The following is a 27895-nucleotide window of genomic DNA, read 5'->3' as shown; positions in this document are numbered from 1 at the left end:
CAAACAGGTCACTTCTCATGAGTCATGAGTTAAAGAAGAAATCACGAAGGAAATTAGAAAACATTGTGACTGAAACCCAGCATATCAACATTTTGGTATGTGCTCAAGCAGTTAGAGGGAAATTTATAGCACTAAATGCTTATGTAAGAAAAGAAGAGAGGTCTCCAATCAATGATCTAATTTCTACCTAGAGGAAGGAGAAACAGGGAAAATCCAACCCAAAGTGAACAGAAGGAAGGAAATAATAATAACATAAAGCAGGAGCTAATGGAACAGAAAACAAAGCAAATAAAAAGAGAGAAAAAAGAGGCACCTGAGTGGCTCTGGTCAGTTGAGTGTCTAACTCTTCTTTTTTCTTTTTTAAAGAAAGTTATTTATTTATTTAACAGAAAGAACACAAGTAGGCAGAACAGCAGGCAGAAGGAGAGGGAGAAGCAGGCTCTTCGCTGAGCAGGGAGCCTGATGCCAGACTTGATCCCAGGACCCTGGGATCATGACCTGAGCTGAAGGCAGTCGCCTAACTGACTGAGCCTCCCAGGTACCCCGAGGGTACCTTGATTTCAACTCAGGTAATGAGATCAAGCCCCAGGATGGCACCGTGCTCAGTAGGGAATCTGCTGGAAATTCTCTCGCTCCCTCTGCCCCTACCCCCACCCTGTGCTCTCTTTTTTTTTCTCTCTCTCTCCCCAAATAAATAAATAAGTAAATCTTAAAAAGATAAAGAGAAAAAAAGAAAAGTCAATGCAATAAAAAAACTGGTTCTTTGAAAAGTTCACTGAACTCTAGCCAGAGTGATCAAGGGAAACATAGAAGGGAGTAAAAGATAAAAATCACAGTGCAGGGAATGATGAGGTCCCACATACATTAAAAGGAAAATGAGAGACTATCATGAGCAACTTTATGCCATACATGTAACAACTGGGATGAAGCAGATAAATTCCTTGAAAGACAAACCGAATGTTTCCTCCATAAGACCAAGATAGGATCTAAATACAAGACAAAACATTGGGAATGGCATGTGCTATGTATGGTGAGTGCTGTGAAATGTATAAGCCTGATGATTCACAGACCTGGACCCCTGGGGCAAATAATACATTATATGTTAATAAAAACAATTAAAAAAAAATAAATACAAGGCAAAAATGTCTTCTTGCACCAAGTCTACTCACTCTTGCCCTGACAGTCCCCATCTGTGCAGTAAGAGAAGAAAAAGAAAATAGGGGTGCCTGGGGGGCTCAGTGGGTTAAAGCCTCTGCCTTTGGCTCAGGTCATGATCCCACAGTCCTGGGATTGAGCCCCTCATTAGGCTTTCTCCTCAGCGGGGAGCCTGCTTCCTCCTCTCTCTCTGCCCCTCTCTCTGCCTACTTGTGATCTCTGTCTGTCAAACAAATAAATAAATAAATCTAAAAACAAACAAACAAACCAAGAAAAACCCCACAACACACACACACACACACACACACACGAAAAAGAAAAGAAAGAAAAAAAGAAAGAAAAGAAAGAAAAAGCTTAACCATATAGTAAACAACTTAACTTTCCCCCAAAAGTGGTGTAGCCTTTGCCCTCAGCTTCTGGGAGGTGAAGTCTAAGCTCTAGAAATTTTATGCCTGAAAGATGTATCTTTGTTTTTCTGGGGGCTTGGGGTCACACTGAATATTCTAACCATATGAGTTATTGTGGGGGTCGCCCACATCAGGAAGACCAACAGTGTGAGTCAGGGTGGGAGCCTCATCACATCGTATTAGACAACCTGGAGACAGATCAATTAAGTGGTTAGTCAGTTATTCAATTGATCATGTCTATGTAGAGGATCCCTAATAAAAACTATGAACATTGAGCCTTGGGGAGTTTCCTCAGCTGGGGATACTCCATGCATCCTGTTACACATCCATACAAGGAAAGAAACATGACCCGGATAAGAACAGAAGTCTTGTGCTTGGTTCTGCCTCAGGCTCTGACTATGCAATTCTTCCCTTGGATAATTTTAATTTTTATTATACTGATGGGTATAATAGCTTTCAGGGAGCTCTGTGAGTCCTTCTACATGAATTATCAAAGCTGGGGGCAGTTTTGGGAAGCACACAAATCTGCAATTGGTATCAGAAGTAAGGGTAATCTCTTGTGGGTACTATTCCCTCTAACTCTGTGGTTGGCTAAACTTTTGCACGTACAGATTGGATTAGTCAGGGAAAAATCAAACTTTTTATTCATAGATGCCATGGTAATGTTATAGAAAATTTAGGAAATCAACAAACAATAAAGCTACTAGAATTTGTAAGCAAGTTTACCAAGATCTCAGCATACTGCTTGCCTTTCAAGACTTACTGTACATGCAGATCAATGGAACAGAATGGAAGGTCTTGAAGCAGAGCCTCACAGATGGCTAGAGGTGTCAAGTAAGTCGGTGGAGAAAGGATGATCTTTCAGTCAATAGCATAGCAGCAACTGGATATTCTTATGCAACAGTGAACCTTGGATCTTACCTCACACCAGATACAAATATTAACATAATCATAGACCAAAATGTAAAACTGCAAAACTTGTAGGAGAAAACATGGGAAAAAAAAATCTTGTGACTCTGGGCAAAGTGAAGACCTTTTCCTACAAGGGACAAAAAGAGTACAAACTATAAAATATTTATTTATTTGTTTATTTTTAAAAATTTATTTACTTTAGGAAGAGAGAGAGGACAAACTGTAAAATATTTAAAAGTTGGATTTCATACAAATTAAAAACTTTTGCTTTTTGAACATCACTATTTAGAAAATAATAAGCCAGGGGCTCCTGGATGGCTCAATCATAAAGCATCTACCTTCGGCTCAACTCATGATCCCAGGGTCCTGGGTTGGAGCCTCATTGGCGGGCCCCCTGGTTAGCAGGGAATCTGCTTCTCCCTCTCCCTCAAATAAATAGATGAATAAATAAATAAATCTAAAAAAAAAAAAAAAAGAAAATGTTAATTAAATGGCTAAAAACGAAAAAAAAAACAACCTGAAGCCCAGGTGGGCAAGTGCACGGCACATCTGAACTCACACTCTGCTGGTGAGAATGCAAAATGGAAATGGCACAGCCACTTTGAAACAGGGTTTGGCGATTTCTTATAAAGTTAAACATACCCTTACCATACAACTCAACTCCATTTGTGAAAATAAATATCCCAACAAAGACCTTATGTGAATGCTGATAGTAGGCTTATTATTAAGAGCCCCAAACTGGGCGCCTGGGTGGCTCAGTGGGTTAAAGCCTCTGCCTTCGGCTCAGGTCATGATCTCAGGGTCCTGGAATCGAGTCCCACATCGGGCTCTCTGCTCAGCAGGGAGCCTGCTCCCTCCTCTCTCTCTGCCTGCCTCTCTGCCTGCTTGTGATTTCTCTCTGTCAAATAAATAAATAAAATCTTTAAAAAAAAAAAAAAGAGCCCCAAACTGGAAACAGCCCAAGGGTTCACCAACCTGTGAATGGATGAATGATTTGGGGGCCTTCCGTAGAGTGGAATACTTCTCAGCAATAAAAAGAAACAGACCACTGATATATGGAAGAACATGGGTGTTTTTTCAAATGCATTCAAATGCAAGTGAAAGAAGCCAGACTCAAAAGCCTACATTCTGTATGGGTGTATTTATATGATTTTTCTGAGAATATAGTGACAGAAGATAGATCAAGGTTGACAGAGCCTGGGGAAGGATACTGGGTTACCTACAAATGTGCATGAGAAGCTACATGGGGTGACAGAACTGTTTTACGTTGAACATCCTTGTGGTGTCTTAGTCCTTCAAACCGAACGTCTAAAGAAAGAATTTTACTATGTATAATTTATTCTTCAATAAACCTGACTTAAGACACACACACACACACACACACACACCAAACCCCACAGACCATGAAAAGGTATTGCAACATGTGTACTTGTTAAAGGATTAGTGTCTCAACTCTAAAATAGGGAAGAGTTCCTTCCCATGAATTAATATGAAAAAATTAAGTCTCTTCTTAGAAATATGTCCTAAGAAATGAGCAGAAATTATACAATTTGGGGAAAATAGAGACAAGAAACACATGAAAAACCTACTCAGTCTTGTTTAGGAAAAAGGGAACAGCAAATTGAACCTTCAGTTAGATAGAATTTCTCTCTTTTTTTAAAAAAGATTTTATTTATTTGCCAGAGAGAGAGAGAGTACACACAAGCGGGCAGAGAGGCAGGCAGAGGCAGTGAGAGAAGCAGGTTCCCTGCCAAGCAAGGAGCCCGACACGGGACTCTATCCCAGGACCAGGGATCATGACCCGAGCTGAAGGCAGTGGCCCAACCAGCTGAGCCACCCAGGCGTCCCAGATAGTATTTCTCATCCATCAGATTGGCTCAAAATGAAAAATTTAACCATTTTGTGAGTTAGTTAATAATGTGTAACAGTGAAAACTTTCCTCCATGTCTTGTGGAACAAGAAGTAGGTATAATTATTTTGAAATGTAGTTTGGCACTATTTAATAAAGTTAAAAAGTTTACACTGTCTGATCCTGAAATTCCACCTCTAAGCAGGTACCCTTCTGACATTCTTCCACATGTGTACCAGAAGATATGTACAAGGAATTTTGTAAAAAAGGAAAAAGAAAATCCCAACATGTTCATTAGGAGTAGAATGGATTAGTAAGTATGGTGTAGCTTTACCATATGAAACTTCTGCAATTAGAATGAATGGACTATAGGCCCATGCCGTAAAGTGGGTGAATGTCAAAAATGTTCATTTGAATGAAAAAAATCACAGAAGCATAAACAAAACAAGATTTTGTGTAAATAAGGTTCAAAGAATTCTCTTATAAGCTACATAGCATAATAATTTATAAAGATGCACCTGGAGACAGGCTGCCTGACTTGCATTCTAGCTCCCCACTTCCTAGCTTGTAGCCTTCAGCCCTTGTGCCAAAATTTCCTCACCTGTGCAGTGAGGATACTGGTACATATTAAGATGTGCTAATGGGCTGGGGTAGCAAATGGAAGGATAAATATGTGCTAGGTATTATTATTCTTCTCTAATCCACTAGGTGGAGCCTCACTGGTCGCAGGACTTCAGGAAGGGCTTCCCCCATTGAGAGCATCAGGGGGCAGCAGTGAGAGAATGCATGGAGACCATGGCTCTGACTGCAGTGGCTCTAGTTGCCATTATAGAGGAGTGGGAACCACTCAAAATTATGGAAAAGGAAAGGGAACTGGGGTTGCTGGAGCCCAATGACAATTCAGCCCAGAATACCAGTTGCTGTTTTTAGCCAAGTCCTTGTCCTGAAGAATTAAGAATTACAATAAAATCAATGGAGTCCACACTTGCCTAAGATAACTATATACAGTACATTTCTAATTTTTTTTTCTTCCTCCAGGCATGGATTTCCCAAGATGGTAGTCATTCTAAGCCTTTTCCTTGACCATTGTCCTCCTGTCTCTCAACTGACTGCATATTGGTACCTTCTTCAAAGAATAGGACAGAAAGAAAAATACATAAAATGTAGATCCCATCAACCTTCACATCTAAGAGTTAGGCATTTGTTCAACTCAAGATGTGGTACGGTGAGGCTGAATTTTCATTATGCCGAAATAATTACTGGATAAGTGTGACTGTCATGCAATCACAAGTTTGTCAAATTTATCTGACTTCCTAGTCTGATTATTGAACTGTCAGTTTGGGGAATAAAGTGATCTCTCGTTTTGATATCCTTTGAGTTAAATACCAGATAGGGTTTACTGTAGTTTTCAATGGAAGTCTAATGATAGGTAGAAAAGAATGAAAATTTATAACCAAAGTGAATTGTGATTGCTAATGCATTAGGAAAATTCCATATTGTTTTTACTAGTGTTTTTTCATAATTAAACCTGTTACTACAGTATACTTACTACAATATCTTGATTGTTACTTACCCTCTTATTTCTACTTGAGCTACAGCAGTGATGTTGATTTGCAGGCTCACAAAATTGCTGTCTGGATTGTCCTTATTGGAACTAAAACACAGTGACAATATGATTTAAATATATATTTTTCAAACATATTTTAATATGCGATCATAAAAAACATTCTGTAGATCAAAAGAACAAACATTACTAATACAATCATTCAGAAAACGATGGCGTATCCATTCTATAAAATCATCACCATTTGAAAATGGAAATGCGAAGATTCTCTATGAGTAAGAGTAATGTAATAACTTTCCACAAGGAGACATCTTATCTGAAAACACAACAGACATTTAGAAAAGCTAACGCTTTTTGTTTCAGTGGCTAAACCAAAAAGCAGTGAGCTGAGCTCATTTTCCAGTTTCTACCTTGGACACATTCCTTAACTTCTCTGTGCATCACGTTCATCGCCCATTAAATGCCAAAGTAAGGCACAGTCAACTCCTGATTCTCCATGCTAATAAAGAAGAGAACTAGCACGAATAATCCAAAAGCAGCACAGAATGGAAAAAGCGTTTGCGTTTGGTTCTGGAATGCATCATACCATACATTGTTTTGGCAGCAAATTTATCTTCCTTATGGTTTATTTCTGAAGTAATATTAAAATAAGTGTATATTCACTGCACGTTCGCTGGCTAAGGTGGGGGGAGGGAGGGAATTAGAAGCATAGCCAATGGCAGGAAGAAGTAAGACCCCAGGAATTTTGGCAGCTCATGCCAAGACAATTAGGAGATGACATAGATATTGCCTAGTGCATCAAGAATCTCAAAATAAAAGGTACGTTTTTAATAATGTTTCTTTGAACAGTGACAAAATTATTTTTAAATCTTGTTTTTTTTCTCTCAAATATAATTACTATGAAACTTAATTTTTTAAAAAGAATTATTTATTTATTTTAGAGAAAGAGAGCATGGGAGGATTGAAGAGCAGAGGGAGAGAGAAACTCAAGTTGATTCCATGCTGAGTGCAGAGCTTGAGGCAGGGCTCCATCTCATGACCCTGAGGTCACGACCTGAGCCAGAACCAAGAGTTGGAAGTTTAACTGACCAAACCACCCAGGTACGCTTACATATGAAATTTAATCTTTAAAAAATGCTTGTTAAGCATCCAGTGTTGTCAAGAAAATGAAACTTGGTCTCACAAGAGGCTGGACCAGTAGCTGAGCTTTGAATGCAGATGACATTTGCCTTTAGAACCCCATTGTGCTTTCCTTAGAGTCACCCTCATATCCCAAAGATAGTGCAGCCTTCAGCAAACAGCTGTGGCCACACCACCATGGACAGGTCATGTTTATATCCAGATCTCATTAAGAAGAGAAAGCCTCCTCTTTTCATCATTGACTTTTCACGCAGTTTCAATGGATAAGCTTTCACATTGCAGTGTTGGTAATGGGGTATGTTCTGACTAGCTTTTGAAGCTTTCCAAATGTGGGGGCTGGAGGGGAGATGATAAGAGTCGGCTTTCAGAGGAGGAGACAGGATCGTTCCCACAATGCTTTTGAAAAGTCTTGTCTGATTGTATATACTGATAAGGGCACTTAAACTGCAAACACACATAAAAGATATAAACAGGCCAATGTCAGGCTCATTTCCTGTCATGGGGCATCACGGCTAACCTTGTGATGAGCCTAGGGAGACTTGTTCACCAAAGTTTGAACCCCAGTTTCCAGGCTACTTTATTATTATTGTATCTGGGGAAAATCAGTCAACTAAAGAGGTTTTTAAATTTTTATTTATTTATTTTTTTTTTACTGTCTTGCTAACCAGCAAGAAGTCAGTAAGTAATTCTCCTTGTCGCACATTGTGTAGTTAGTTCCAAATGCATGGCGGGAAACTCTAGTTTAGAAATTTAAGTCTCATCATTCCACATGTTACCCAGACTTGGTTCAATTTTCTAGTTCTCACTGCTTTGCAGCAGCGGATACAAAAATCAAGGGAAAAAAGTTTCTTTTAAGCTGTCCCATAATGCCATTGCATTTTGTTTCCATGTGGTTGAAAGGACACAACTATCTCTACACACAACACCCTGAAAATGTAAATAGGTGTGAGGCACGGAAATCGTCTCCAGACAGAAGTCTCATCGAAGCTGGCAGAGGTTAATGAGAGCAACGGCAGACATGGAGACTAGATCTGGTTGGCTAATCATAATCATCCTGTCACACAGCTTTGTCGTGACACTTGGTCCTGCAGTCAACCAGGGGGTATCAACAACATCTCCCGGTAACAAAGGCACCAGGCTTGATATACAACTTAGATGCTTCCTTGACCTCTTTCCTGGAAGGAAACCTCCCTTGCTAATACCACTGCTGCGTTCAAACAAGCAATCCATCACCACCCTGGACGCTGAGCTATTTATGCTGTCGGTGCTAGCTCTAAGCCGGAATGATGGATTTCCTCTCCACGGCTATACCCTATGTCATGTACCAGGGATAAACATGTTTTTTACTTATTGTTCCGATGCTATTTTCTTTTTCCTTACTGTTTCCTATTTTCTAACATTTTCCTATTTTCTAACATTCCTTCTGTGCTTTCTGTGGCCTTTGGAACGTCAGCAAATACAATACAATGTTCATTTCAGCACTGCCAAGGAAGCAATGTCAATGACATCACGAAGACCTATTTGTATGTGGGAATTACGATCTGAGACCCGCTGCACTCAGGGAGGGGAGTGTTTACATGTCACACAGAGTCACAGCATGAAGAGACCATTTAATGCAAACATTTGGTAACATAAACTATTTTACGTTTATTAATATATAAAGCCCCGTTTCTCTTTTGGGTTCTGTTTGTGGGAAAGCGTATTAAATATGGGTAACAGTGGTCAATATGGTCAAAAGCTTGAGAATTTAGACTTCAGAGCATTTGGTTTAATTTATTTTTGGTTTGAACACATTTAAATTGAAAGCAAATCATCCATTAAATCCTTATTTATGTCTTTGGAGTCGGCCAACAAAGCATGTAAACGCTCACCTCTGTGTTAGGTATCCTCAAACATTTTTACCTCTGAAATGTCTGTTTTGGGAATTTGATACTTTATATATGCCTATAGCCACTCTGGTTCTTCATTTCTGCATTTTTTTTTTTCAGGATAATGTTAAAATAGTCATGAGTTTCTGTAGTATGTAAGGATGGAATATAATCATGGCTCATTCTTTTAGATGCAGGGGGATGTTAAAATGTGACCATTTCTATTTTCCACCAAATTTAGCACTTCATTGCTGAATTCACTATTTGAATGATGATCCCAGGATGGATTTGGGGAAGACATTTAGAACATCATTTGGTGTTCTTCATTGTGTTGTGTTCATTCTACTACATGTAAGTATAATCAAAAGTAAGAAGGATGTGTCGAGGAATTTGCTTTGCATCTTTGCACCACATTTTCTTCCTAAATAAGGGCCTTATATTTCATGATAGATTATCTTCATGCCATCGCAGGACCAATGTAACAGACAGTAATGGCGAGGAAAAGAAACTTCAGGCTCCCGCCTGTACTGGTGGTGGTTCTCACTATGAAGTGTCGTTACTTTTTTCTCTTTTTTTCTGAAAATGTACAGATATTTTCCATATGAAAATATTTAGGACTACCTGAAGCTTTTGGAAAATATACATTTATATCGATACACAGAAGTGATTTAATAAACTTTTGTAAAATGCTATTACAGAATTAGTTCTTCTGTATTACCAGTCACTATCACATATCACTAATATGGGTAAAATTTTTAAAAATCTCTAGCAGAAAATATTAAGTTAAAAAAATATCCAATTAAGGTCAGAAAAGACCTAAGGTAAGTTAGAAAACCTTCCTTCTTAGAAATCTATCATAAAAATTAGGGGATTTGGTTTGTGATATTGGTTGTAGATTTTTAAAAAACTTTTAAGAAGATTTATTTATTTGAGAGAGAGAGCATGAGTGGGAGTAGCAAAGGGAGAAGGAGAGAGAATCACAAGCTGACTCCATGCTCAGCATGGAGCCCAATGCAGAGCTATCTCAGGACCCTGAGATCATGAACTGAGCCAAAACCGAGAGTCATTTACTTAACTAACTGTACCACCCAGGTTGTAGATTTGAAGAATCTGCTATATTCTTAGAGAGTTTATATACTTTTTAAAAACTCTAAACCTTCAATCAAAGTAGCTATTAAAAAGTAATCCTTTACACAAAGTCAACACTCTTCAATCACTTCTTAGAGGACAGGAGGTGAGATTGAGCCACACTGCACACTAGTATTTGAGAACCAAATTGTAGAGACTGACTTCAGAGTTGTGTTCTAGTTAGAATAAGGGTTCACCATGCTGAGCATATGCTGTTTATATCAATGTTGTTCAAACACTTAAAATTGCAAACCACAAAAGAAATATATACATTTCACAGGGTGTCTTACTATACATATTTCCATTTATCTAATTGGATTATTTCATGAACAGGACTTTGATATATTACATTTCATTCAATCTCCTTTTCTTTTAATACTGGCCTGGAGTCATTAAATTGATCCCGTTCCTGGCTAATGGGTTGAAGTCCACAGTGGGCTTTCACGCACACTGCTCCCTACAAGTCTTGCTGCTCATTGAATATTATTTTCAGCCATGAAGGAGCAAACAGAATAGTGAAAAAGCAGTTGCTCTTGAATAGCTGAAAAAGGTCAGTCTTAGGGAGAAGACGTAGCTATTTACATGCTTTGACTTGGAGTTACCAGAGAAGGCCCGGAAGGAAGGCTCTGAATGAATATATGATTACACTTGCTTCCTGTGAAGGTGCTCACAATGAAACTATCAGAGACTCATTAACTCTTGAAGAGTTAGATTTAAGATTGCAAATGTACAACCTATGCTTTTTGCAAAAATTTTATCCTCAGGGATTAGCTGATCCCCAGGTGAGAGCATGGTAGGTATGTAGAAGGGGTGCTGGTAAGGGTGGGAGAAGGAAAGCAAATCAGACTGAGGAAAAATGGAGGTAAATGGGGGTGGGAGGGTACCCAGGACAAAATTTTACCGAAATAACTTGGCTTATAGATGAATCTCTTTTCTTTAAAAAAAATCAATAATGAATGAATAGATTAAAAAAAATAGATAACAAAACTGAAATAACAGAAACAAAGGAAAAATGATCTGCAAAAGTCTGGGTTCTAATTTCAGGAGAACTTTTAAGGTTAAGGAGCTTAAAAAGTTGTCATTCATTTCACTGTGGATCTCTTGAATGCTAACCATAATTTTAGGCACTTAAAGATCTAACCTTCTGATTTGGAGATCGAAGTTAATGCTCATGTTTGTTTTCTCAAGACGTGGAACGGCAAATCGGAGGCCCAGAGAATACTAGAAGAAAAAAAACCAACAGAAGACACTAAGTTTATGACAGGGAGGGACTTCCTACACAGCGTAAAAATCTTTTTTAAGTCATCCCTGCAAATCCCCACCCGAGATTACTGTCCTTTTCTCTGCTTCCACCTGGATTGTTGAGAGGAAGTCATGCAGCCAAGACTGCGGGACCCAGACAATTCAAGTCCCTATATGCTTTTTCCTTCCCTTCATTTAGCCCTGTACAGACTCTTCTCTGGCCGCCTTCCTATGTGCTAAATTAAAAGCAACCTAAATATATGAGCGATGCTTGATTTGGAAAGCTCTAATGCTTATGTTTCATGCACATTTAGGTGGTCATTGAAATTATGCCTGCAAAGCCTATGCAAATATGTGGAAAATGCTTCTAATGTAATGATGACCCATAAAGAAACAGGTTACACAGTTGTATGTGTAACGTGTTTTACCTAGTGTTTTAAAAGTTTATCGATGGAAAAATTACTGTATAGGAGTGAGGGTGTATGGTAAGAAAATATAGCAGGATAACATTCTATGGTTATGTTAAGGTTATGAGTGCAGGAATTGTTTTTTCCACCTTTATTTTCTAAAGTTTTGAACCTGCTCTTACTATTTTCTTAACTTGAGGACACATTTTTAATACTTTGGGAAAGTTTTAAAATGGGAAACATCCAACGATAATATAAATAAGGAAGTAAAAATAAGAGCTAGGTAATTATATGACTTACTCTCCCACGTCCTGTGCTAAGCCTTACATGCCTTGTCTTACATAATCATGACAACCACCCCACCGGTAGGTATTGCGATTCCTGACATTTTACTATCGAACAGTAATTTGCGGATTAGGGTGTTCAAGTGCCTTCCTCCAGGTGCACAGTAAATGAATTGTAGAGTTGGAATTGAAATTCCTACAAACTGACTCCAGGACCTGTACTCTTGACCACTATGCTGTAAAAATCAAATCAGTGATTAAAAACTCATGTTAATACGAACCAGTAATAATATGAACTAATAAGAGACCTTCATGTGTAAACCTGGCGATTCACAGACCTATACCCCTGGGGCTAATAATACATTATATGTTTATAAAAAAAATAAAAAATAAATAAAAAAATAACAGACCTTCTTTTTTATCATAAATCATCATTATTTCACTAGCCCTTACTGATTGTGCTACAAGCCAGGAACTTCCCTAGTAGCGTCATATAATTGCACTGCTCCAAATAGTCCTAAACATGGGGATTCTCACTGAAATGGTGTGACTCATCCAGGTTTCACAACTGTTAAATGGCAAAGCTGGGATTTAAGCCCAGGTGTGTCTAATTTTTAAGCCCATGCATCCTTATGCCGAAGCCATGATGAATTCCTTTATATTAACAAATGTGTGATTTTCAGTCAGACCCCGGGGACTTTGCACATAAACTTCTCTCTTCTTTGGAAACCTCTTAAAACTTTTCCTACTTTTTCTACTTGAAGAGGTTCTACTCATGCTTCAAAAATCAGGACAAGAGATCCTCTTGCAATATACTGTCTGATCCCACAGGCCAGGTCAGGCAGAAATTTTCTCTTTATTCCCTATCTCCTTCTTTGTTACTTTCCTATCACTCAACCTCTGATATTGCTACTTTTGAGTTTCTTTTTGAATGGGGATTGTATATTTTCATCTTGATATTGTGAGACTCTAGCTTAGCATCAGGCATACAGAAGGGGTACAATAAAAATGGCTGAAAGAACGATGTGAGAGAGTGTACTATTGTTTGCCCAGTTCCAATGATGGGGATCTTACTGTATTGTGGTGAAGCCTGGCTATGTTGGTGTTTATTATAGAACAAGTCATCCTGGGACAAAGATACAACAATGATGTGACAATTTCATATCAGTAAGAGACCCATGTGTTTTCAACTAGAATCAAACACTAGATCTCTGGGCACTGATTCTAAAGAGCCTTTGTGGAACCACTACTTTTTGGATTGAAAGATTTCCTGATTGAGAGATTTTGCAAGTTTTTATTAGTCCTATTGGCACACATTTTATATCACTATAGATATTATACGAAAATGACATCACTACTTAAAAATCAGAAGTAATACTTCTGAATATTACCTTGAGTTTTTTTTTTTAAAGATTTTATTTATTTATTTGCCAGAGAGAGAGCACAAGCAGGGGGAGCAACAGGCCGAGGGAAGGAGATAAGCAGACCCCTTGACGAGCAGGGAGCCTCATGCTATGCTGGACTTGACCCAGGAGCTGGGGATTATGAACTGAGCAGAAGGCAGATGCTTAACCAACTGAACCACCCAGGTGCCCTGCCTTGAATGTTTTATTAAATTAAAATAAAAAGTCACTTTAAAACCTTTTTTTTTTTTTTTTAAATACTGGGACTGAAATAAATGGACCTGGTGATTTATAATGCTTTTTAATATTTAGGACTGCTTTTACATTTGGAATTTTACTACAATCCACTGAGACTATTTTTTTAAATACAAAATGAAGAAGTAAATAAATCAAAATGTTTTATAACAAAACAGAATGCAATAAAAATGTGATGTATTTAAGGGCATTAAAAGGTGAGATAAGAAAGCTATTAGGTTTCTTCCACTATAGACCTCACAGATAAATGAATACAAACAATTTACTTCCTTGACTTCCAAAAATTATTTGCTGGTAAAATGGATTGACATCCTGTCACATAAACACATTTGTGGTTAAGACCACACTGCCATTTTTACCTTCCACTTGGAATGTCACCAGTGGGCAAATTTTTTTCCAAGATTATTCTTAGTTATTAATAATCTTAGATGATCTCTGGTTTACATTTAACATTTTTAATACTGAAAAAGGAATGAGTGCCTGGTCACCTCTAGATGCAAACACTGTTGTTACCATGTCAATATCCTCCTTTTTGGCCTTGGGTAGACCTCTTTTCACACCAAACTTGGTGGTTCGAGTTTCCTTGGAAACTAGTAAAAGGACTTAAGAGTTTTTAGATAAAGGGATTCAAATGAAAAATGTTCTAACTTCTTAGCTTAGAAATCCCATTCTATATTTCATGGCTTCATTTAAAAATCTCAACTCATCTGTTATTCATTAGTTTTTATCCAAGTGCTTTTCCGAATTTTGCAGACTGGATAGAACATGGACTTTGTGTTCAGTCCTGGTTTAAGCCTTGGTTTTGTCATTCATTTCCTGTGTGACTTTGGGAAATTTATTTGACATTTCTCAGTTTCTTCATCTATAACAAAAGAGAAATACTCAGCTCATGGGATTGTTGGCTTTGAAAATTTAAATGAGATAACATAAAAAAAAAAAAATCCAGTGATGGGTTTGTAACACAGAGGGCAATCAGTTCATGTTAGCTAATAAAAATCTACTTAAAAAATTTTATCTTGCATTTAATATTTACTTTTTTTTTTGACCCAGCAAGTGAGTTTACTAGACTATAGCTTGGCACACTTCGTAAATATCTGGGATCAGTGGAATAAAGTTTATTAGGGTATAGAAAAGCAAAAATATTATTCTAGCACAATACCCTAAAGTATGAATTCAGAATAGATATTTCTTGATAGTTTCAAATGCTCAAATAAGTGTGAGAGATCATGGGTTAAAAGGTTTATTTATTGAAGGACTGCTCAGCATCTTTAAAATGTAAAAGTGCACCTGATTGCCCCAAAGGCAGATATGATACTCAGCAGTGACCACAGAACTCATTTAAAGCCTTATTTCAAGGGATCAGTACTCTTTGGAATATACTTTGGGAAGCTATTCTAATAAAAACCTATGCAATTATAAATTTTTATAATTTTTTTTCAAATAGGCCACTTTACTGATAATCATAACTATTTATTTTAAAACAGGGCTATGTATGTTTAGTTTATGCAACATTTAATTATGCAGTATTTGCGGATTTCAGAATTTTTTTCTGATTTATGACTTCATAATAAGTACTCCCACTGAGATATTTATTACAAGAAGTTACTATGTGTATTTAAATGGCTATTGAATAAAATAAACTTATTGTCCACAAGTAATCCTGAATGAAAATTTCCTAAATCTGGAAACAAAGAAAAAGAAGAAAAACATGTCCTTATTCTATCAAAAGCACATTATAGATCATTATTAACTCTTTTGTTTCTCTTGCTTCAATTTTCTGTATTATTCTTCAGTTAAAGTGCATGGAAAATATAGACCTGGTAAAACTAACTCAAAAGCTGGGATATAGTAACACTTTAATATAAAAATACTATGAATGATATTCATATGGGAGGCATATCAAAAATAGAAGCTTAATCATCTTTGCTAAAAACTTTAATTATGTTATTTTTAAAGTCATTTACTAAATACAAAGAAAAAAATTGCAGTCACATTCGAAGAAAAAATATCCCAAGAAAAAATGTGTAGCAAAAATATCTTCATAAAGCATCTAAAAGACAAGTAAGAGTAAAGTCAAAAGAGAAAGCATATAAAAGTCTTCATCTTTTTGTGTTTTTAACCTCAGAGTCCCTCTCTGTATAGGATATAATGCTCAGTTCACCACCCTGGTAATTTCCTGCCCAATTTGTTTTAGTTGCCAGGTGCTAACCTGCTGAGTACTAATTGGGGAGCTTTGTACTAGCTCTCTTTAAAATTCAATTAAAACTTAGTAAGGGCTTCTGGTTTTCTCTTACATTTGTTCCAGCCACCATAGGGTTCCCAAGGTCACACACCACCATCCTGGTTATATTTTCCATCTTGTACTCACAGCTCAGTGGTCGCAGCCCCTGCAATGGGAAAGAACACCATCGTAGAGCTCAGGGGGCAAATAAGTTACATCCTGTCCCAAAGGCAATGCGGTGGGCCGGGAAGCTTCTCTTGATTTCAAACACCTGTGCGGGCAACTGTGCCCAAGAATTCATGTGTGACCATTAACTCAGAAGAGAAACTTGAGAAAAAAAAAAAATCAAATTTTTATTATAAGAAGAAATTGGATTGGTAAACATAGTTAATGTGTTTCCCTGAGGAGGAAAATGCCTACTATATAAAATAAGGAACATTTTAGAAATATTTTCACTATTGCTAATGTTAAATTTGGGCCTTAAAGATCACAGATAAGTAAAGATCACTGAACAAATTTATTCTTACAATAAATGAAATGACGGGTTATATAGACAGGTATATAGAGGATATCGTATGACTCAAGGAGCATTTGTAAGGGATCCACTCTGAACACAAATTCCTACACACCATGGTCCCAGTTTGAGATTACACACTATTAATCTTAGTTCCATCCTCTAAATACTTCAGAAGGGAAGAGAGAATACTTTGATGTTTACCCAGGGCTTCCTGTCTCCCTTCTTCCCCCTATATCCTATTTTCATTAGAAAGTATAAAAACTCAAGTTTGAAGAAGTGTTTAGAACTGTGTGCTGGACAAGTTATCAAGGTTACACCAGACAAGAGGGAGAAGTAAAGGAGCTTTATCTTTGAACTCCTTCCCTCCACTCCAGCTCTACCTCTTGTCTTCACACTACCCTAGCCACCTTGAAATCTATACCTGCTTTCCACCCTGAGCCCCTTTCCATTTGTCAAAACCTAATGTGCCTATGGCTCTGCTTCACCTTTGGCAATAGCTACAAATGTCCACCCATTATTTCCCCCTAATTTATTAAGAGCCACTAATGTATGACCCATTGTTCCATTCCCAGAGATAAGCTTGCGATATGAAGACTTTCACAAAGGAGCATCCTTTTGGGAATTTCTGCCCCAGGAGAGGTCCAAGGAAGAGAGTTCTGAATAGGAGGACCATTGGTCCATCTGTCAGCTCTACTGAAATTTCATCTAAGGAAGTAATGTGACTTTTCACATAAGTTTCAGAAACCATCCTCCATTCCATTCTTTCCACTTAATTCAGAAAAACTAAGATCCAACACCAAAACAAAGAAGTGCCAAGAAAACACATCCAGGTAAGGAATTTTCTGAGTAAATCATATGCTTTGAGAAAATTAACTTCAGGGGAACGGGGGCAGTGTGCAGGGGTAGGGGGTTGTATCTGTTCTATTCCCGATGCCTAGGACAGTGCTGGGCACAAAGTAGCAAATGGTAGATACAGAGCAGAAGTAGTTCACACTGCTTCCTAAGAGGAGTCTGAAATGACACAGACAGAAACCCAAGTAACTATAAAATCCTCCCTCCTGTAATCAACTAGGGAGGCATGCCCACTCATAAGAAAGAGTGAATGACTGGTATCTAGAGGCAATTTAATACCTGCTCTTTCCAAATAACCTGAATGATATCCTAAGCAGCTAAGAAACATAGTTTAAAAAACCTGTTATAACAGTCTCTCCTCTGGAAGATGGAATTAGAAATTATAAATTCTTAAGGTTCTGTAACTAACCCTAATTGCACAGAGAGAATTTTGTGTTCGAATTATTAACTCAGTCCTGAAAACAGAAAAAAGAACCCAGCAAAATCTTTTAAAAATGTCCATGAGTCTTTTTAATATAATTCAAGGACTTAGTTTCTATAGTAAATATTTTATCTTATCTAAGGGTTAAAAGTTATAAGTACATTTTTTTCAACTTCCTAGAAATAACTTTTTTTTCACATCAATCAAAGATCTTTTCTCACCCCAGAACCTCCCACCCTTTTTCTTTTTTTAACCTTTATTTCCTTTCCCAGAGTGAAACAATGATTGTTTTTCTAGATATTTCTAGATTATTTTCCTTAGCTATTCCAGGGACAGTCCTGCTCTAATCCATTTATAGCTCTTAAGGTAGTATTCACTCACTAAAAATATTTACTGTGTACCTGCTGTTTGCCAGCCATTGATAAAAAGATCTCTTGTTCTCAGTGAATTTCCAATGAGCCTAACAATGGTAATAAGTAATCACAAGCAATTGTAACAAGGAATGGAAACATAATCAGTATAGTTTGAGTTTTATGATAGGAGAGCATCATAGTGATAGGGGAGGTTGTGCACCTTGATTTAAGGACCAGAAAAGCCCCACTTGAAAGAAGTGACATCAGAGCTGGGCAGCGCAGATCAGTGGTTCAGAGCCCGGGGTCAGACCTAACAGTGGATGTGTGAGTCTCACTTGTGCTACATATTAGCTGTGTAACCTTGGGCATGTTGCTGAATTTCTCCTTGTCTCTAAAGTAGGGCATACCTACAGACTTGCTGTTTCTCTATCAGGCTGTTATGAGGACTAAGTAAATTAAATCCATATAAGAACTCAGAGCAGTGCCCAGCCCATCTCAATTGCTCAATAAATGTCTGCAGCTTCAATCATGACCCAGATGAAGTCTGAAGGATAAAGAGAAAGAAGGAAACTCGATAAGGGGGAGGAGGGAGTGGAGTTGGTGCATCAGAGAGAAGGAACAGCAGCTACAGTCTCTGTGGCAAGAGAGCACGGGGGTATTATAGAAACGGGAGACAAAGTCAGTGCTGCTGGAATTTAGGGTGTGGGGTAAGGGAAGGACTGGAAGCCTGGTAATGAGGCTAAAGGGGTGAACAGGAGTGACAGAATTGAGGTCCTTGCAGTTATTGAAGGGATTTGGTTATTATCCTAAAAGCAATGGGGTTTTTTTAGCAAGAAGAGATAGGGTCAGATTTGCATAGGATAGGGAGAAGACTACCCCTCTGGGGAGCAGAGCAAAGGCAGGCAGGCGGGGGAGAGGAGTTAGGAGACTGTTGTCATCATGTCAGCCGGGATGAAGACAGTGAGAGTGGTGGTTAGGTGGAGAGAGGAGATGAACTGGAGAGTCTGGGACAGAGTGGGCTGTAGAAACAAGGTGGTTACTGGTCCTCTGGGACAGGAAATGGGAGTGGGGGAGAAGCATGATGTGGGAAGATGACAAGCCTAGTTCTGGACACGCTGACTGTGAGGTGGGAATGAGGCAGAGGAATGCAGTATGGGAAGTCTCCTAAATAGCCAAGTTCATAGACAGAAAGTAGAATTGTGCTTACCAGGGGCTGGGGGAAGAGGGACTTAGTGTTGGGTGTAGATGGAGTACAGGGTCTCCACCTGTAAGATGAAAAGGTTCTGTGCTGGGTGTTGCACCAGAATGTGGGGTACTTAATGTCACTGAACCGCACATTTAAAAAGTGGCCCAGGGCACCTGGGTGGCTCAGTGGGTTAAACCGCTGCCTTCGGCTCGGGTCATGATCTCAGGGTCTTGGGATCGAGTCCCGTATCGGGCTCTCTGCTCAGCAGGGAGCCTGCTTCCCCCCCCCCTCTCTCTCTCTCTCTCTCTGCCTGCCTGTCTACTTGTGATCTCTCTCTCTGTCAAATAAATAAATTAAAAAAAAATCTTTAAAAAAATAAAAATAAAAAAAATAAAAAGTGGCCCAAATGGTAAAATTTTATATTGTATATATTTTACAACAGTAATAATATCAATAAGAATCAAAATATGAAGTACATAGGCCCTTATTCTTAGAAGAATTTAGAAAAAGTCACCAAAGGGAAGTATGAAGTCTGGCTCAGCAAAGGTTTCCAGAGAAAGATGGTCAGCATCTATATTTTCAAAAAGATGGAGTTTTCAACAAAAGAATAACAAAACTTACAATCAGATAATCCTAATATGTTTCCCCCTGGAGAAAAATGTCTAAAAAAGAGAGAAAAGAAAAAAACCTTGAACTGCGTTTAAATAAAAAAGTACACAAACCTCAAACTGCTTAAAAACAAAACAAAAAAAAATAAATTAGAATGTGGCTTAGTCATGTGAAATTCATAGACTGAGCAAAATCTCTGCCCAAGGGAAACTGATGGAAGAAAAATAGTTAAATACTTCTTTGAGATTATGGATAATGTCTGTTGTAATGTTTACAGCCAAAGATAGAAGCGAGAGAGGTTCTCCCGTATTTTCCACACAACAAAGTGAACAGTAAACTGGATATTTTGCTAAAAGAACATTTTAGAATAGATGCTTTGTTTCATGAAGTCAGGGATGGAGGGCCATGAAGGAATCAAATGAAAATAGGAGTAGAGCCCTGGAATATTAAAAAAAAAATAACATACTTGAACTTTTTTGTTTGTTTATATGGTATTTGCATGTGAGTGGTTATAGGTGATATTTTTTTATAAATTTCTGCAACAGAAACTTGTGATTTTTATGACTGCCAAAGATACATGATTATTACTCACCTGGATTTATTTTTTTACTAAGAAGATAATTTAACCAACACATAAACCACAAGAGTAGAGGTATAAGTAGAGAATTTTACATTCCTTACATTTTTAAATGCCTGCAAAGTATCAACATCACAACAATTTGCTAACATCTCTTTAGGGGAATTATTCTTCATTGAGTATTTAGTCATTCGAATGCTCAAACTCCTCAGAGTCTGTGGTATTTGGCAACCAGCAGACAGGTAACAAATCGTAGTTAAAGGAGCAAACCCATCAGCAATTCCTGAAGGGGCGTCCCATTGTGCCTGGTTCCCATGAAAGGATGTTAGGCTGGGTCTCTTCCCCAGTTTGTACATTTCTCAAGACAAGGAACTCTCCATTATCCTGCAGTGTATTTATAATGGCTTTTAAGACCAAGTGGTTAAAAACACAGCAGAACCTTAGAATGCCTGAGTAGGAAGATTCATGGTCTGATAAAGAAAGATCATTAAAAAATGCGGTTGTCAGTTTAATAAATGGTGGCATTGCCCGACCGACAAATGATGAAGACCTGGCTTTTCTTGGTCCCAGTCCCAAAAAGGTGGGCCACGAAGGGGAAAAAAATGAATGTGTTTCCTTTCCACTGCCTGTCTAGGCTGTTATCAGTGCTCAGCTGGGACTGGTTGGACCTTCCTCCATAAGCAATAATGAAAACCAGACCTCCTGGGACCTGCTTGAAGCGCAAAGGAACTAAAAACAAAGGCCCGAAAATAGCCAGCGAGGATGGGAGTTAGCAGGGGAATCAACCCATAGATCGCATTAGTGAGCTTCTCCTTCAGCCAGTTGTATGCTCTTTCTTGCTTCAGCTCTCCATCTTTGGCCAATTTATCTCTGCACTATGGCCAAGAAAGATTCGAATACTGCTTAAGACCACTCTCCTTCCTGGCTCATTGCTATTATGATGATCAAAGTCAGGTGCCATTTCGTCCTCCTTTATTTGGGAAGAAAGTCTCAGCTGAGATGGCTCGACTTAACATTGATTTGACTTCAAATATATAACTAGCTCTTTTCTACTCTGAATAATGGGCAAGGCATTTACCTTGTTGCTGCGTTCAATCCCAACATAGTCTGCCTCTTCTGGTATCATCACAAAGAGTTCAGCTTCATAGGCACCTTCTCCTTCATTTCTTGCATTGATCATGAGCGTAAGATGATTTTCATCTCCAATGATGACCTGACTCTTATCTCTAAAATGCAGTTTAAAGGGAATATTAGGTACCATATTTCTCTGGATTCATAGTTACTTTATTTAAAGACTTGGAAGAAAAGGAGAAAGATGTGGGAATATAAGACTTGGACAAGAAGATAGTTCTTCATGAGGAGCTGGTGAGAAGAACTGAGAGAACGGCATCTCTAGGGCAGGAAAACATCCTGGTAATGTTTAACAACAAGCTCTCAAAAAAGGGCGGGGGGGGGGGGGTGGCTACCAATTTGTAGCTGATTTCAATTTCCGAAATCTTCGTTTGCCGATTCCAGTGGTGTAAATCTTCCCACTGTGGTCAATTTCAGGCTACTGACCTACTTAATCTGCCAGCAAAAATTCCAGGAAATGTGACAGTTGGCTCACAAGCCAAGATGAGACAGCTCTGGGACATCACTGAACACACCCAACAGGAAGATGAACAATGGGAGAAAAGGGAGAGACCTTTTGGAAACGAATAAGGGAGGGTGGTGTGAATGCCAGGTGAGCATAAGAGAGAAGAAAGAGGCAGGTAAAATAAGATATCAAATAGCTGATTGAGGATTTTGAGGAAATTCCTTTTCAAACCTCAATCTGAGCCAACATTTGGAAATGCCTTTGCCACTTTTGACCCTTAATCAAAGTTACTGCCTTGGATACTGGCTAAACTGGGAAGTTCAGGGGAAAAAATCCCCTGACAGGTTGCCAAGCAGATTTCAAACACTGGCAGTGGGATCGCCTTTGGGTGTGTGTGTGTGTGTGTGTGTGTGTGTGTGTGTTGTGGGTGAGGAGCATGAATCTGTTTTTCCCCACAGAGGATGTTTTATCTTGGTCTCATTTCTTTCCATAACAAAATGCAGACCAGTTACCAGTGCTAGACTGGGGACTCCCCATTGCAGGCAACTGGGAAGCCCTTTGATTCTTTCCTTTTTTTTGTTTTTTGGGGGGTTTTGTTTTGTAAAGATTTTTTTTATTTATTCAGAGAGAGAGAGGGTGAGAGAAAGAGAACATGAACAGGGAGGAGGGGCAGAAGGAGAGGGAGAAACAGACTCCCTGCTGAGCAAGGAGACCTGACACTGGTCTCCATCCCAGGACCCAGGGATCATGATCTGAGCCAAAGGCAGATGCTTAACCCAACTGAGCCACCCAGATGCCCTGAAGGATTTAGATTCTTTTTTTTTTTTTAAAGATTTTTATTTATTTATTTGGCAGACAGAGATCACAAGTAGGCAGAGAGGCAGGCAGAGAGAGAAAAGGAAGCAGGCTCCCCGCTGAGCAGAGAGCCCGATGCGGGGCAGGATCCCAGAACCCCGGGATCATAACCTGAGCCGAAGGCAGAGGCTTTAACCCACTGAGCCACCCAGGTGCCCCAGGACTTAGATTCTTAATTTGATTTTGGGACACCTTCTGCTTTACTCCACAGAATGCCATTAATTTTTTTTTCCAGAAAATTAAAAAATCAATTTCATTTTGGCAATTTTAAGGATGATTCTGAATCATGAGGTGCTGCAAAAGCTGGTTTGGGTTAGGTGTAGGTAGAACCAGCCTGAGTCTCCTGCTACCAGGACTGAGGCAAGTATGGACAACCTGAATCACCAACCCCCAAGAGCAGTTCACTTTGAACAGCACTTTTTCCCCCTACTTTTGCTGAAAGATGGCAAAATCTTAGGGTGTGTCAGTTGACACCAGTGACAAAGAACTGACCTGAAACACAGGCTAACCCAAAGTGTAGCCAAGCTCAAGAATTTCACACAGAGTATTTTTTTTTTTTGTAGTAGTAGTATTAGTAGTTGGAAGTGTATACTTTCTCCAGAGAAGCTTTAAATAAACACCTGTATTCCATTAGATAAAGTGTACACGTTTATTTATTTAAACTTACGGTCTAGCTGACAGCTTCAAGTCAGGAATGCACACGTTGTCTTCTCCACAGTCCACGAGGATGTGAGCCTGTGTTGTGCAAACAGCCGTCAGGAATAATCTGGGAAAACCTGAATCGCATCCTTTTTTTTTGGAAAGTATGAATGAGTCCACAAATTAAACCATAGCCTTCATTTCGCTCAGCATGCTTCTGCCCCACTAGACACCGTAGCCAAGGCAGTGATCTCCCAAAACAGCCGAATTGACATAATAGCCTAATACCCATTCATTCTGCGGTGTCTCTAAAGGAGGCCACTCTGGCCGTGTTTGGAGAATCACAGACTGTATTGCTTCCCTCATAGCCACAGTTTGAATAAAGTAAATCTCGGTTGCACAAGGCGAAGGGCTTCTCAAAACACAACGATGCAGTGTTTCAGGAAACATGTTAGGAAAATCTCCCCAGTGGGACGAGTTGATGTGCAGGAATGCAGACAAAAGTGTCTGGGTTTGGTCTTAAGGTCACAGGAGCATTGCCCAGGGCCTGACTGGGAATCAACCATCCAGGGTTGTCAGGGACCTACCTGTTGGGTCACAGTGTTTTCCCTGTAGTAATTCAATATCGGTTTCACTTCCAAGCCTTCTTTAAAGGTGGATTCATCCAAACTGTAATTCAAACTAATGTTGATTGGAGATAATTTATCTCGGAATTCAGTTTCATCCTAGGGAAAATAATCATACACTCAAGGAAGGCTCCGGGAAATAGCTACAAGATGTTAGTCTGTGAAAGGCAGGCGACATTTGACTTCAGCCAGTGGAAGTGAACGATCAGGTGATTATCATGGCAGCCAGCTTAGGTTCGTGTGCGATACAGTAGGCAGCTTAATTAATGCATGTTCAGGGATGAAATCGTTTAGGGCTAAGACATCATGGAAGTACATGCTTCAAGAGGCAGTCTTCAGGTTCCCACATAGATGAGTCAATTTGCAAAGGAAAACAACTGTACTTATATATGGAATAAATGTCATGAAAAGTTTTGTGAATTGGGCTCAGGGGGAGAAAACATCTTGATTCTCCCCTTCTTGGCATCTCTTTCAGTTTGCGTGAACTTCAAAACACCTTTAGCACCCTTGAACTCCCTCAGAAAATGAAACAGTTCCCTTTAGGGTGAAGAGGGTAGTACAAGCAAAGGCCCTGAGCACTTAGGACCACCTCAGACCACGCAGAGGAAATGCCACTTTCAGATGTGTGACAGTCACGGTCATAATGAGACTTAAGGGCCATGCGCCCAGCTTTTCATTCTAGAACACGTTTGTGAACTTTGTCCTCACTGGGTTCTCTCACCCCCTCACTAAGTCCGCTCATGGAGGAGACTAAACGAGAGAGACAGAGTGTGTGTGATAAACCCCACAACTGCTAAGAAGCTGGAGTAATAGTATTATACATATTTTGGCTCTTCTGTTTCATGGTAGGCTTTGGAGTTATTGTCAATATACATTTCTTTAAAAATATAATTATAAATTACTTTCAATAAAAATGTTGAATTGCCTAAACATTTCCCAAGTTGGCTCTGAAATGCATGTTGATAACATCTGGCCAAACATATTCATGTAGGAGAAAAATTCAAATAAATGGCATTTAACGTTTATGGTGTTATGGGAGGGAGGCAATGAGAAATGAAAACCACCTGAGTTAGTACCAGTATCAGGATAATGTGCAAAACAGAAAGAAGCCTCAGGAGCAAACAGCCACATGCCATCAGGTCAGCTGCCTCAGAGCACAGGAACAGGGCAAGGGACCTTATAATAAAGTTTGCTCCTATAAAAGGAAAATAGACGTGGATATCTGTCCACAAGTATGATGAGTCACTAGAGAAAAATGGTTGGAATTTGAATCTGAATGTTAGAGGCCAGAGAGGAGATTCTGGAACACTTACTCGGAGGTAAACGACAAAATCCTGGCACTGAAGGGACTTCTGCCGCTTTATGGGGAGTGGAAAGATGTGATGTGACTGATGATTGTCAAGGAAGAGTGTGCGCTTTATGGCTCCTTTTTGTTTCAGGGCGTCCAAGTGCACCTCTGCAGTCAGACCTAGGGACAGAAATAAAGCAAACACAATTGGGAAAGGAAAAGTATTCCGTGAATGCACAGCTCGAATGAATTTCTATTTCAACTTGCTTATTCAGAAAACATTGTTTTCATAGTTGGATCAAAAACAATACACAAGCTGAAAAAAGTTTAAGAAAACACTCTCAAAGCTGAGAAACGTGTTTGTCATGGTTTTACACAGTCATTTCCCACCCTCCCCATTATTATATTTCTTTTTGCAGATAATATTAATGCCAATCATTCAAGTAATAGTTATGAATAGATGTTTCCATATATGCCAACAAATAGATGCTCCATATATATATATGTAGAAATCTTCATATTAAAAAAAAGACTCTTTCAAAGTTTTCCATGGCCTGTGCCGAGAAATGCTTATTGCTAGTTTCGCCTGGCATAACGGAGGAGTGTAGAAATGAAAACATGCTCACCTACTGTATTTGAAATGCTCTGGCCTGTTACAGAAGCACATACTCTTAAAGAGAAGCTATGGAAAATAATAGTCAATAATGTATTGGTTAGTAAAGTTTTGAATCTGAAGTAGAGATCTTACTTTATCTCACCCAAGATAAAATGAATACATCATTTTTCCTCTGTACTTCTCATTATACACAAAAACAACTACTTAAAGATACATATATTTGTAAGATCTATCTATCTATCCCACCAGTGGACCACAACACTCATAGAATTAAGATGGATAACATTAATATATCGGAAAATGCTGCTTTAAAGTATTACTAGAAGGTAACTGATTTAATTAGTGGATTAAGTAATCAATTACTTGCTGCTTTTGTTCCATAAATACATATGAATACTTCCCCTTTGTTAGGGAGGGTAGAATTAGGCAGTACAGAGCCTGGGGTTGAGCAAGAACATGAGTCCATTTGAGGAACCCGCAGGAATTCTGTTTGGTTAGAGTGTTGGAGCAAAGTGGGGAAGCCCAAGGAGGCCAGGCTGGTTGGGTTAGTCTGCAGGGAACAAGGCTTTGAAAAGTCATGTTAAAGAGTTTGGATTTCACCCTAAGAAGCGTGGAGCACCATGGGATGATTAAGCTGCATCCCCACTCGGCTTAGGAGGAAGAGGGAACTGGGTGGTTAACTTGCTGGGTATAGGTACAACTTGAGGCAGAGATCCTACAGGAGGATGGGGTGGGATGGGGGGAGAGAAAAAGAACATGAGAAGTGGAGGAAGGCTGTCTCCAGGTAGGTAGACACAATGATGTGGTGTGTAGACACAATAAAAAGAGGGCAGATGTGCACAAGAGACGCTATATGGTTTTGCCTAGAACATGACCTAAACTCAATCCAGAGAGATGTCGCCACAGCTTGTAGGATGACCTGCCCTGGGACCTGTTCTGTGGCCAAAGAGGGAAGGAGAAATGACCAGTGGTCTCTACCTGGCTTTGCAGCATGTGCTCACATCTTTCCTGAAAAATGTCAGGCCCTCACAAGCCAGCATCTGAGATGGGGCTTTTTCACATTTTGAAGAAATTAAAACTATAAGAAAATATTTAAATATGACTCAAAGACAGTCTTAACGATTTTACTAATAACGTACCAGAGTGGGATTTGAATATTTCAACAGCATCCCAAAACTGTAAATAAGCCCTAATCATACTTTAATTATGTGTCAGCTTCCTGCATTGAATATAATGAAAATATGTCACATCTGGGACTCATCTATCTGCCGTGACCTCAGTCAATGTCTCCCTTCGGGGTAAATAATTTGCCACATGCCATTAAGCCAATAGTTTCCTGAGATGTCTGCTGTTACAAGTGCTTGGATCCCTTCCCCCGAGAAATCACAAATTCCAGCCTACTTCTACTTCAATTAGAATTATTTAAGAAAGATGGAAGTTAACCCTATCTTTAGATTTTGTAGCATGTCTAGCTTTCAAAATCAAAATTTTTTTCCGTGTCCCACTTTTTTTTGGAAGTACCTGGTTACTTGTCAAAATCAGAGACAAAGTTCATTAACTTTTACAAGAGAAATTCCTCTTTGTAATGAAATCATCAGCCTATGTGAATTAAAATAATTTTATGTATGGTATTTTGTTGAACATGAACCATTCAAAAGCAATGAAGTTTTTGGAAAAGAAGTAAATTAAAGCTCTGGAGTTGGACCTTGTTTTTTCTTTGTGAGAAAGTGTTTGGTGGACAAATGATGTTAGCAGTTGATTTATGAATTATATCAATTACGTGTCAGTGCTGTTCTATATTTCTTTCTTAGTTCTTCCTCTTTGTTACCTCCCTAACAGTAACTGGATGACTGTGACTTTGTTCATACAACTTTAAAATACCTGGTACAACTTACTGGGTTATTAATAACAGTACCTCAGCCTACACTTGCCAGTTTAAAAAGGT

The 27895-nt window shown here is 38.9% G+C and overlaps 1 protein-coding gene across 1 annotated transcript in view; it reads right to left on the bottom strand.

The window, feature by feature from the left end:
- ITGA8 (integrin subunit alpha 8) overlaps positions 1 to 27895 on the bottom strand; it is a 172918-nt gene that overhangs the window by 43738 nt on the left and 101285 nt on the right. The window contains exons 16-23 of the mRNA XM_047742468.1: positions 25961 to 26016; positions 25360 to 25514; positions 24008 to 24145; positions 23449 to 23516; positions 21429 to 21576; positions 15909 to 16001; positions 11165 to 11244; positions 5897 to 5977 (exon numbers count right to left, since the gene is read on the bottom strand). Of these exons, the coding sequence (XP_047598424.1) occupies positions 5897 to 5977; positions 11165 to 11244; positions 15909 to 16001; positions 21429 to 21576; positions 23449 to 23516; positions 24008 to 24145; positions 25360 to 25514; positions 25961 to 26016 (819 nt within the window). The remainder of the gene's footprint in view (positions 1 to 5896; positions 5978 to 11164; positions 11245 to 15908; positions 16002 to 21428; positions 21577 to 23448; positions 23517 to 24007; positions 24146 to 25359; positions 25515 to 25960; positions 26017 to 27895) is intronic.

The sequence above is a fragment of the Lutra lutra genome, chromosome 8, assembly GCF_902655055.1.
Source record: "Lutra lutra chromosome 8, mLutLut1.2, whole genome shotgun sequence".
Lineage (NCBI taxonomy): Eukaryota > Metazoa > Chordata > Mammalia > Carnivora > Mustelidae > Lutra > Lutra lutra.
Note: the sequence above shows the minus strand (reverse complement) of the source record. Positions and strands in the feature narration are given on the sequence as shown.